General features: G+C 45.6%; 1 protein-coding gene across 1 annotated transcript in view; it reads left to right on the forward strand.

Annotated features, from left to right (window-relative positions):
- Positions 1–2,943: 2,943 nt before the first annotated feature.
- LOC124149923 (acetylcholine receptor subunit beta-like) overlaps positions 2,944–13,292 on the forward strand; it is a 70,764-nt gene continuing 60,415 nt past the window's right edge. The window contains exon 1 of the mRNA XM_046521770.2: positions 2,944–3,018. Within this exon, the coding sequence (XP_046377726.2) occupies positions 2,973–3,018 (46 nt within the window). The 5' untranslated portion in view covers positions 2,944–2,972. The remainder of the gene's footprint in view (positions 3,019–13,292) is intronic.

A 13,292-nucleotide genomic window follows, 5' to 3' on the forward strand; every position in this document is an offset into this window, starting at 1 on the left:
ATGAGGGAGTTGGTGTGGATGCGGGAACAGATACAGGTGAGGGTGTGTTTAAGAAATAGGGTGTGTGTGAGAGTGATTTGTGACGGTGAGGGTTCGGATGTGATTGAAGTGATGTCAATGAGGGTTTGGGTGTGTCTGAATGTGCGGGTGTGTTTGCGTGGTTTGCGTAAGCTGATGTGAGTGAAGGTCTGGATGTGGGAATGGATGTGGTTGTGTGTATATAGGATTTTTGTATGGGGGATAATATTATGAATGTTATTTTCATAATTGCTATTAAATGTGGTGTGTACATATATAAAATAATGTTTTTATGAGTCTTTTAGTGTCTCGTAGGCCATTTTGGCCGGCCGCTGAAGTTTTACATCTTGCCTTGTCATTTTATATGTACAGCGGGTGACACTATAATAAAATATTCTTCTTCTCTTCTTCTTCTTCTTCTTCTCTAACACCGTTATCAAGTAAGTGATATACAGAGTGTGATAACGGTGTTAGAACCTACACCGAAACGTCGCTCTTAATTGTAAGGAAGAGGTTGTTTCCTTTGTCACTGACTTCCCCGATGATTGTAATCACTACCCTTGTGTATTCATAACAGGCTTCTCTACTCCAGTGTAACAATATCTACTCTACTGTATAAACATTGCCTCCTACCTGTATATATACTTGCCAACCACACTCTGTATGCCACCTGTTTGATAACGGTGTTAGAACTTACACCAAAACTTTAATTGTTATAAAGAAGTTGTTCATCCGTAAATTCGTATCCTTACTTAGTACCCCAACTTCTAAATGCCTATCAAAGAAGTCCTTTATTTCTAGTTCAGGTGGATACATCAGTTGGAGGGAAGTAGCTATTTTATTGTTATTGAACGATATCCGATTATCGATATACCTGAAGCTTAAGTTGAACTTGCCAAATTACCTTGTTTTGACTTTGCCAATCCAATTCATATGCATAATGGAACTGTTCCGCACGAAGGGGAGCACAATTGGTGCCCATGGGGATGCCTACGTCTTGCCCAAATGTCTTAACCCCTAAATCCAACATTTCACATATTGTTTTCTCAGTAAACTTCAGATGGCATATGCTTCATTTTTTACAAATTGCCCTGAACCTTGTTAAATCTCAGTGTATTTTTATTGTTGAACAATGACTGTGCCTGTGTTACAGTGTTTTTGGTTGAGATTCGGTGGACGCTCATTGCATTATGTTTGGACAGTGATCAGGAAGTTATTATATTTAGATGCTGTGTGGTGTGTAAACTTCCGGTCCTGTATACCGCAGACTACCGCGGACGGTGATAGTATGTTATAGAAACATATGGAAAGTTCCATAATGTTCTAGTGCTGCTAAACTAGTGAAGGCACGGTTTAGAAACTTCCAGTAGCTTGTTATGCTGTATATACGTATAGTGGGACCAGACAGTGTTTATGTATCTCCCACACAGTTCGTGTCTCACGCATTTTCATCGTTTCGGAACCAGCTTTCAGATGAAGATCGTTCAACATCCCTGATTCCCTGTCTAACCAAACTTGGAAGCTTGAGCACAGTCGCCACTGGGTGAATATATATTATTATCACTGACTTTTGCTACCACCACTGTATTTTAGTATTTGATAAAGACCACTTCCATCATATTATTTATTGCCATTAACTATTGTACAACTACTCTATTGTGTCATTGTAATTGCCGTGCAGTAATTTGTATTGATTTGTAAACCTTATGAATTTTGCAATACATTTGTTGATTGTATATGACTTGTTGGTTGTTTGTTGGTTTGGTAATCGGTTCTTTTAAGTACAGATTTCTGGGTTAACATTTTGTTTCAATTTGGGAATCGACACATAACAGCCTCTGAAGACAGATACGTAGCTGTATCTGTGTTCACCACGTTTTGTAACAAAAGCCACAAGGATCAAGGAAGGACTTTCTTTACGTTTGTTACGTGGGATAGTGGTGTACAAAGTTGGAAAATCAAATATATTGAACTTTGTCCTTTTCTGAGATTGCAAAAAGTGAAGCAAATTCTTTGAGTTTTTGAGAATCCACATGGTATTAATTCCACTTTCTGTGAATATGGAGAAAATCCTTCCACATGGACATCACCATGCAGTCTACAGAAGGAACCATAGGAAGCAGCGTATCACATTCAGTGTGGACATGATTATGTTGGCGAAACATACCCTCAGAACCCGAATTAAAGAACATCACAGTTCACTTTCCAACATGGACTCTAAGTCAGCTTTATCAGACCATATCCGTGACAACCCAAGACACAACTACCAGTGAGATAAAATCAAAGCCCTCTCAACTAACCTCAAAGTCTTCAGACTCCAAGATGCAATCCCCATCAAAATACTCCAACCATAAATCAACCGTGGCCAAGGCTATTTATACCTGAAATCACCCGCATTGTGTACATAACGGGATTCACCACCCCATTGTAACCACACCCTTATCTACCCAGCCGTTACACAACTTCATCCCTGCATATAAAGTTTCATAATCACACTTTGTACATCACTTGCTTGATAACGGTGTTTGCGCTAACACTGAAACATCGCTCCTGACTGTAGCAAAGAAGTTGTCCATCCATATATCTTATCCTTACTTAGTACACTTAAACTTACTCAAAACCGTCTAAATGCCTCTCAGAGAAGTATTTCGTTTAGTGGACATACATACACATCTAATTGGTAACGCATGTTAGATATCAGTCATTATTTTCTTCAGACCTTTACCTGATGGTGGCGTTGACATAAATAAAATATTGGAAGCCAGTCGTTATGCCGTATTGTTACAGTTTATTCATGTTTGTGGTGAACTGAAAGCGCAGTCGCTATAGCGGCGGTCGCAACAGACATTGTAATTGGTTAACTGATACGGTCGATTGACTAGCAGTGTGTACAGATCCATTTAAGGCATTCACTGAGATTCAGTGGGGAATCCGCTGGAGAGCGTTCACCTACAATGACGGGGATCCTGCTGCTGCTCGTGGTCTCGGTGCTGGCACACAGTGAGTACCGGTGTTTCTCATCACACCAAGACACGTGTGACATACTGTCTGTTTTCTACATTAAGACCGACGCTCATATTGTATTCGTGATATTCGACTACTACTACTGTGTCCCGCGTAACGTGAATGTATGAGACACACTGCTTAACTGATGGTGTTGATCTCTGATGTGCGCCGGGAGGCGGTGGGGTAGCCTTGCGGTTAAAACGTTCGATCGTCACGCAGGAGACCCGGGTTCGATTCCCTACACGGGTATAATGTGTGAAGCCCATTTCTGGTGTCAGCCGCCGAGATATTGCTGGAATATTGCTAAAGGTTGTGCAAAACCATACTCTCTCACTCAGTGATGTACCGCCCCCCTGGTCTAGTGGTAGAGCGTCCGCCCGGAGAGCGGAAGGTCCGGGGTTCGATCCCCGGCCGCGTCATACCAAAAGACGTTAAAAGATGGTACTTGTTGTTACCCTGTCTGGCGCTCGGCATCAAGGGGCTAAAACAAGGACTGGTCGGCTCGGAGTCAGTATATTGTGTCTGAGTGGGGTATTCATGTTAAACTGCGGCATGGTATCTCAGTGAGCTAGCACTATAAATCGACATCAGTCCGGACTAGTATAAGCAGCCACACAAACACACACACGTACATGTACGTCACTATATAAGTGTAATAATCTTGGACGCGACGTTAAACCCCATTTCACCTCACATCACTCAGTGATGTGTGCCACTTAACTTGAATGTATGAGACACACTGCTAATGGTGTTGATTGATCTCGTGATTGTACGTGTCTGACAATGACTATAGTCTATCAACGATGGCATGTATTATTTGTCGGCTAATATGATTATTGATAAATCCTCATTATATGTTTATGTATGCTTGTGACATAATGAAAAAGATTTGAATGGTTGTCACAATAGGCAGCTGTGTTGTTTGACCATTGTTCTGATTAAATGGTTTGGTGGGGGAAGTGGTGAAGCGTTTGCCTGTCTCGCTAAAGGGCCGGGTTCGATTCCTCACATGAACACAGTGTGTGATATGTTGGTGCCTGCCACCGTTGTACGGAGAGAATGAAGTTTAAATCAGCGTTAATCCACTCACTCACTCACTCACTCACTCACCCACCCACCCACCCACCCATCCACTCACTCACTCACTCACTCACTCACTCACTCACTCACTCACTCACTCACTCACTCACTCACTCTGAACACAAAAGGCTGGAGCTGCTGGAATATTGCTCGACATGAAGGGAAAGTTAACTATTAGAAAGTTGATGTCATCCCTCTTGTCATGGAGTCTTGTGGACATGAGCTCATTCATCTTTTTCCTGAACATCTCAAGGGAAGACACCTACCACTGACCCGAATATATAAGACTTCCCGCCGTTAAAAGTAATATGAACAGCAGAGTTCAGAGTGCGAAGGTGCCTGCGATAACACAAGTTTAAGAGCAACGGTAGTCAGGGAACTGAAGTGCCTCAGAATCATCTTCGACAAAAATGACTTTGTCAAATATACAGCAGCCATATTTGCACGATCTGTGAAAATGCAGGTCTTCAGGTTGTTTTATAGTCTCAGAATAAGAGAATATACCAAGAGAGCACAGGAAAACTCTTGAGATGTGTTAAGACATGAGATCACTATTTTACAGTAGCTGCACACTGCGTTTTATGCTTTTTGTCCCCTGTATTTCATCAATTACCGGTGCGGTCGGTTAGCCTAGTGGTTGAAGCGTTCGCTCGTCTCACCGAAGACGCGGGTTCAATTTCCGACATGGGTACAATGTGTGAAGCCTATTTCTGGTGTCCCCCGCCGTGATATTGATGCAATATTGCTAAAAGCGGCGTAAAACTATACTCACTTACTGACTGAAGACATACTGCCGAATGATACCGTATTCGACGTAATAAGCGCCCCGCTCTAATAAGCGCCCACGGCGATATTATCTCTGTGTGCTTCATGAACTATGCCCCGACTATCCTCACTAAGCTTACACAAATGTCAACACTTTATTCCTAATGTACCACCTAACATACGATGTCATGACATGGAAGGGGAAGGTCAACTCACTCACTCATCGATTACCCAATCTTATACACACCTCGTCGACCCGTGCAGATCCGGGGTAGAATAGGTCTTCAGCAACCCATGCTTGCCGTAAAGAGCGACTATGCTTGTCGTAAGAGGCGACTAACGAAATCGGGTGGACAGGCTCGCTGACTTGGTTGATACATGTCATCGATCCAAATTGCGTGGATCGATGCTCATGATATCAATCACTGGATTGCCTGGTCCAGACTCGATTATTTACAGATCGCCGTCATATAGCTTGAATATTGCTGAGTGCGGCGTTAAACAACAAACCAACCAACCAACCAACACACCTCGTCAAAAGTATCGCACCACCAAATTTGAAGTGTAATTGCGAATTCATTTTCTATGTAGGAATTTTCAATTGGTACACTGTGTGTTGATACATCATCTGCCTGTATAATGGTAGCCACCTCAACTGCCCAACCTGATGGGTGCGTTGATGCGAGCCGTATGCACATTTAAGGGGTCTCTGTTGAGAAAATTCATGTTTCATGATAGAATGTTCAAGCGTCTTTACTGCTATTTTTTTTAATGAAAGTTCTACCAATGTGAAAGTCTGTCTTTGGAAGGCTTGTAAGCTAAATACCTATCCCAGAAAACAAAGATGGCAAATCATTGTCACGCACCAAACTGGCATGTCATATCAGGATATTGCCACCGTGTTGAACATTTATCTGTAATCAGTCGACTCATTAGAAAACCAACATTGACTGGACATGTGAGGGTCTTGCCGAGACCAGTACCAAAGAAGGCAGGGTCCTTGTACTCCAGGCAAAGCTACTGCCAACATCAACTTGCACTGTTCTTCGTCATCACTGGCATACCCACAACAGAGTGTCCCTCACCACCAGGCGTCGGGTGAAAGCTGCAGGGTTAAGGTCCAGAAGACCAATAAGACGTCCCCTCCTCTCACCCCAACACACGCAGGACCGGGTAGCCTGGTACCCGACTCGCGCACACTGGAACTTAAGGTCATGGAGGAGGATTCGCTTCTGGAAGTAAAGGGGTGCATCTTATCATCAGTGCCGGAAAAAGTGACTTGGGGGGCTGGTCAGTGATGGTATGGAGTGTGAAGGCGGGTCGGTGATGGTATGGAGTGTGGAGGCGGGTCGGTGATGGTATCGAGTGTGGAGGCTTGTCAGTGATGGTATGGAATGTGGAGGCGGGTCAGTGATGGTATGGAGGGTGAAGGCGGGTCAGTGATGATATAGAGCGTAGAGAGGGGTCAGTGATAGTATGGAGTGTCGAGGCGGGTCAGGGATGGTATGGAGTGTAGCTGCGGGTCGGTGATGGTATGGAGCGTGGAGGCGGGTCAGTGATGGTATTGGGTGTGCCGGCGGGTCGGTGATGGTATGGAGTGTGGAGGCGGGTCAGTGATGGTATGGGGTGTGGAGGCGGGTCAGAGATCGTATGGAGTGTGGAGGCGGGTCGGTGATGGTATGGAGCGTGAAGGCGGGTCGGTGATGGTATGGAGTGTAGAGGCGGGTCAGCGATGGTATGGAGTGTGGAGGCGGGTCAGCGACGGTATGGAGTGTGGAGGCGGGTCAGTGATAGTATTGAGCGTGGAGGCGGGTCAGTGATGGTATGGAGTGAGGAGGCGGGTAAGTGATCGTATGGATTGTGGAGGCGGGTCGATGATAGTATGGTGTGTGAAGGCGGGTCGGTGATGGTATGGAGTGTAGAGGCGGGTCAGCGATGGTATGGAGCGTGGAGGCGGGTCAGAGATGGTATGGAGTGTGGAGGCGGGTCAGTGATAGTTTGGAGTGTGGAGGCGGGTCAGTGATGGTATGGAGTGCTGAGGCGGGTCAGTGATGGTATGGAGTGTGAAGGTGGGTCAGTGATGGTATGGAGTGTGAAGGTGGGTCGGTGATGGTATGGAGTGTAGAGGCGGGTGAGCGATGGTATGGAGTGTGGAGGCGGGTAAGTGATTGTATGGAGTGTGGAGGCGGGTCAGTGATAGTATGGAGTGTGGAGGCGGATCAGTGATGGTATGGAGTGTGGAGGCGGGTCAGTGATGGTATGGAGTGTGGAGGCGGGTCGATGATGGTATCGAGTGTGGAGGCTTGTCAGTGATGGTATGGAATGTGGAGGCGGGTCAGTGATGGTATGGAGGTTGAAGGCGGGTCAGTGATGATATAGAGCGTGGAGGCGGGTCAGTGATAGTATGGAGTGTCGAGGCGTGTCAGGGATGGTATGGAGTGTGGAGGCGGGTCGGTGATGGTATGGAGCGTGGAGGCGGGTCAGTGATGGTGTGGGGTGTGGCGGCGGGTCGGTGATGGTAAGGAGTGTGGAGGCGGGTTAGTGATGGTATGGGGTGTGGAGGCGGGTCAGTGATAGTATTGAGCGTGGAGGCGGGTCAGTGATGGTATGGAGTGCGGAGGCGGGTAAGTGATCGTATGGATTGTGGAGGCGGGTCGGTGATGGTATGGAGCGTGGAGGCGGGTCAGTGATGGTATGGGGTGTGGAGGCGGGTCGGTGATGGTAAGGAGTGTGGAGGCGGGTTAGTGATGGTATGGGGTGTGGAGGCGGGTCAGTGATAGTATTGAGCGTGGAGGCGGGTCAGTGATGGTATGGAGTGCGGAGGCGGGTAAGTGATCGTATGGATTGTGGAGGCGGGTCGGTGATGGTATGGAGTGAAGAGGCGGGTCAGCGATGGTATGGAGTGTGGAGGCGGGTCGGTGATGGTATCGAGTGTGGAGGCTTGTCAGTGATGGTATGGAATGTGGAGGCGGGTCAGTGATGGTATGGAGTGTAGAGGCGGGTCAGAGGAAAACAGTGCCGGAAAAAGTTACTTGTGGGGCGGGTCAGTGATGGTTTGGAGTGTGAAGGCGGGTCGGTGATGGTATGGAGTGTGGAGGCGGGTCAGTGATGGTATGGAGTGTGGAGGCGGGTCAGTGATGGTATGGAGTGTGGAGGCGGGTCAGTGATTGTATGGAGTGTAGAGGCGGGTCAGTGATGGTATGGAGTGTGGAGGCGGGTCGGTGATGGTATCGAGTGTGGAGGCTTGTCAGTGATGGTATGGAATGTGGAGGCGGGTCAGTGATAGTATGGAGTGTGGAGGCGGGTTAGTGATGGTATGGGGTGTGGAGGCGGGTCAGTGATAGTATTGAGCGTGGAGGCGGGTCAGTGATGGTATGGAGTGCGGAGGCGGGTAAGTGATCGTATGGATTGTGGAGGCGGGTCGGTGATGGTATGGAGCGTAGAGGCGGGTCAGCGATGGTATGGAGTGTGGAGGCGGGTCAAAGATGGTATGGAGTGTGGAGGCGGGTCAGTGATAGTTTGGAGAGTGGAGGCGGGTCAGTGATGGTATGGAGTGCTGAGGCGGGTCAGTGATGGTATGGAGTATGAAGGTGGGTCAGTGATGGTATGGAGTGTGAAGGCGGGTCGGTGATGGTATGGAGTGTAGAGGCGGGTCAGCAATGGTATGGAGTGTGGAGGCGGGTAAGTGATTGTATGGAGTGTGGAGGCGGGTCAGTGATAGTATGGAGTGTCGAGGCGGGTCAGGGATGGTATGGAGTGTGGAGGCGGGTCGGTGATGGTATGGAGCGTGGAGGCGGGTCAGTGATGGTATGGGGTGTGGCGGCGGGTCGGTGATGGTATGGAGTGTGGAGGCGGGTTAGTGATGTTATGGGGTGTGGAGGCGGGTCAGTGATAGTATTGAGCGTGGAGGCGGGTCAGTGATGGTATGGAGTGCGGAGGCGGGTAAGTGATCGTATGGATTGTGGAGGCGGGTCGGTGATGGTATGGAGTGTAGAGGCGGGTCAGCGATGGTATGGAGTGTGGAAGCGGGTCAGAGATGGTATGGAGTGTGGAGGCGGGTCAGTGATAGTTTGGAGTGTAGAGGCGGGTCAGTGATGGTATGGAGTGCTGAGGCGGGTCAGTGATGGTATGGAGTGTGAAGGTGGGTTAGTGATGGTATGGAGTGTGAAGGCGGGTCGGTGATGGTATGGAGTGTAGAGGCGGGTGAGCGATGGTATGGAGTGTGGAGGCGGGTAAGTGATTGTATGGAGTGTGGAGGCGGGTCAGTGATAGTATGGAGTGTGGAGGCGGGTAAGTGATGGTATGGAGTGTGGAGGCGAGTCAGTGATGGTATGGAGAGTGGAGGCGGGTCAGTGATGGTATGGAGTGTGGAGGCGGGTCAGTGATGGTATGGAGTGTGGAGGCGGGTCAGTGATTGTATGGAGTGTAGAGGCGGGTCAGTGATGGTATCTAGTGTCGAGGCGGGTCGATGATGGTATGGAATGTAGGGGCGGGTCAGTGATGGTATGGAGGGTGAAGGCGGGTCAGTGATGATATAGAGCGTGGAGAGGGGTCAGTGATGGTATGGAGCGTCGAGGCAGGTCAGGGATGGTATGGAGTGTGAATGTGGGTCAGTGATGGTATGGAGTGTGAAAGGTGGGTCGGTGATGGTATGGAGTGTGGTGGCTGGTCAGTGATGGTAACGAGTGTGGAGGCGGGTCAGTGATGGTATGGAGCATGGAGGCGGGTCAGCGATGGTATGGAGTGTGGTGGCTGGTCAGTGATGGTATGGAGTGTGAAGGTGGGTCGGTTATGGTATGGAGTGTGGAGGCGGGTCAGCGATGGTATGGAGTGTGGAGGCGGGTCAGTGATGGTATTGAGTGTGAAGGTGGGTCGGTGATGGTATGGAGCGTGGTTGCTGGTCGGTGATGGTAATGAGTGTGGAGGCGGGTCAGTGATGGTAAGGAGCGTGGAGGCGGGTCAGTGATGGTATGGAGAGTGGAGGCGGGTCAGTGATAGTATGGAGTGTGGAGGCGGGTCAGCGATGGTATGGATTGTGGAGGCGGGTCAGTGATGGTATGGGGATGGTGCTCATTTGATTGTAAACTTGATTTGGTCACAGTTCAGGGGACATTAAATGGACAAAGGTACCAATATACCATATTAGACGGATATCATTTTGATAACTGTGCACTCACCCTGTCTTCATGGACGACGATGAACGACCCCACCGAGTACGAGTTGACCATCTCCAGGACAACGCCATTGAGACTCTGCCTTGGCCTTCTCGAAGCCCAGACCTGATTCCAATCCAACATCTATGGGATCCGTTGGGACGTAGAGTTAGAGCAAGGCACCCTCCAAACATAATCTCATCTCTTCTCGTCATCGTATGTTATGTCTATATCAGTTCTCACACCCCGATACCGATGTTGTAATTGTTACCACTTAATAAGATACTCTAGAATGGTTATTCTCTTGCAAATTGACAATTTAGCTTTGATAACCACTCTATCAAACATATTCAAGAACCGTGTGCGTGACTGTGGAAACACTCTGTGAGTCATCTCTGCGTGGTGCGCGTCAAGTGTTTTCCCGGAGCCTTTCTCAAGTGCACTTCGCGACAGCCAGACGTGTGTTATGAACGTTCTCACGGCAAGATATAACTATATGGGACCAGCTCGGGCACACTTATCAATAACTAAACTATTACTTTTCAATGACGATAGGCCTCGTTTATGAGCAAACAAATACTTTTAGATATCCGTTGGTTTCTTTTAAGGATCACTTACCTAATCACACGTGCGTTCAGACACAAACTTCAATCCCCATTCTTCAACGGATAAACTATTAGTATTGATTGAAGTGACTAATCTAATAGTTAATTCAGCAAACAAATGGAGTGTCAGCTTAATTTGTCACGTAAAAATGGTTGCAAGAAATATTTAAACTAGACTTTGCTTACAAGGAGCATATGTTCTATAAACAAGGATATAGAGAAAATAGCGGTTAACATTCTTCACATTTAATATATTGATTATTGTCGATTTACATTTGTACATCTGCGCAGGATGGGGGTAACTATTTTAATCGTAAATGTGAAAATAAATAATACATATATCAATATGGTATCATAGGTAACACATAAAATACATTTCCAATATTACCCGAATCACAACTCATAAAATTTACGGATGTTATTCACATTAAAGTTTTAAAGAGAAGTTCTAAATTTGCAAAACAACCTATTTGACACTGTAAAATTTAACTTTGTTATGTACATTTCTGTTCCCAATGATGCGTTAATACATGACTAATGTGTTAAAACGTTTTATGTTCATATTGCTTGTTGCCAGTTTTAAATATAAAAAAAACAGCTTTTCGTCACAAACATTTCGTTCAAGCCACAGATGAGCAAACCCGTGGGAAAATAGCGAACATCGTACATCTGAAGCCCCGTTATGTTTACAATTTGACACTAAAGTGATTGACAAGATTCAGGAAAAAACAAGGCAAATATGCAGACCTCGATTTCGAAATGTCATGCTTGCATCCCAAGTACCAAGATGTGCGACTCCCCATTGTTCTCGGTACCTTAGGTTTGGTACCTCCCAATCTATTAACTGACATTGGGAGAGTACCCGGGCTTGCTACCAGCAATACAGCCCTTCTGACAATCAGAAGGCTGCAGTGTTGGGGAGTCTTCACATTCTCCGGAAAGCTCGAGGGCCCTGAGCTGACAATAATAATAACAATAATAATAATAATAATAATAATTATAATAATTATAATAATTATAATAATAATAATAATAATAATAATAATGACACCGAGGAAACCTTTACATGTAGTGTTTGGACTTTTTCTACAAGCTGTTGTAATAAACATATGTTGTTAAAATATGCAAGTGTTTACAGGCCAGTTTAGTCTTGAAGAAACCATTAATCCCAAATATTTATTATAAGTCACAGTGTCAAGTCTTTGAATGGCATTTAGAGGTGATACACATAAGGAAGAGAATTTATGGATGTTGACAGGTGACATGATGAAGGAGTAAGTATATACTCCGAAACATTGTTTTCCCCATAATAAAGAAGCTGACATCCATGAAAGTTCTTCCTCCGTCGTATGAGCAAGACTTCATACACTGGCCTCTGATGCCGATGTCCTCGAACATGGTCGTGATCGCTCACGTCAATAAGCGACGTAATAATAGAACGTGTTCATATCGATATGCTGACTTAATGCCGACGTGTTTTCTTTGAAAACAACACAAAGGCTTATTTTAAAACTTGTCAAATGAATTGTTTGTTGAGCGCTAACATTGCGTTGCACGATATAGATGCGAACGACCACGACAAGCTTTGCAATTGATCTCATAATTGATATTATTGATATGCACATGTTATTGGAATGTTTAAAGCCTAGATCTTTGCCAACATTTCGTTCAAACAATTGATTGTAAGCACAAACGCACACACACACGCACGCACACACGCGCACACACACACACACACACACACACACACACACACACACACACACACACACACACACACACACACACACACACACACACACACAAGCACATGGACGCACGCACCGACACACCAGATCAACCCAGGTTGGCCCTGTCATGTGATAACTTCTACATACCCTATATCAGCCCAGGGTGTCACTGTAATGAGATAATGTCTATAACACGTCCCATTTTAATTCTGGAAACCCAAAAGTCCAGAAACTCTACGCTCTTTGCCCAGTCTCGGTTAAAGGTATTTACAAAATTAAACATGCCGTTTTCATGGGAACATACCAAGGAAGAAAAAATGAAAAAAAAATTGTTTAAAAACTCAATATTTAGACTATGTCGCCCATGGGCCTGCCCATGGGCGAAGTCTGGCCCATGGACAGGCCCATGGGCGAGAATATGTTCCTTTACTTAAAACTCATGTTTTTGTTTCGCAAATACATTTAATGTATTCATTCAAGTATCATGTCACAAAATATAACTCATTTTAACTTAATTCAACAATTTTATAGCGATATTGAAATATTTCGCCCATGGGCGAGAAAAAGGTTTGGCCCATGGGCGAGAATATGTTCCTGTACTTTAAACTCATGATTTTGTTTCGCAAATGCATTAAATGTATTGATAGAAGTATCATGACACAAAATTTAACTCATTTTAACTTAATTCAGCTATTTTATAGCGATATTGAAATATTTCGCCCATGGGCGAGAAAAAGGTTTAGCCCATTAGTAGGGCGAGTATATGTTCCTTTACTTAAAACTCATGATTTTGTTTCGCAAATACATTAAATGTATTTATTCAAGTATCATGACACAAAATTTAACTAATTTTTACTTAATTCAACTTTTTTACGGCGTTATTAAAATATTTCGCCCATGTTTTCGTCAGTCCCTTTCAAGCATCAACTAACTGT

This window comes from Haliotis rufescens, unplaced genomic scaffold (assembly GCF_023055435.1).
Source record: "Haliotis rufescens isolate VD_foot unplaced genomic scaffold, xgHalRufe1.0.p SCAF_4, whole genome shotgun sequence".
In the NCBI taxonomy this organism is placed as follows: domain Eukaryota; kingdom Metazoa; phylum Mollusca; class Gastropoda; order Lepetellida; family Haliotidae; genus Haliotis; species Haliotis rufescens.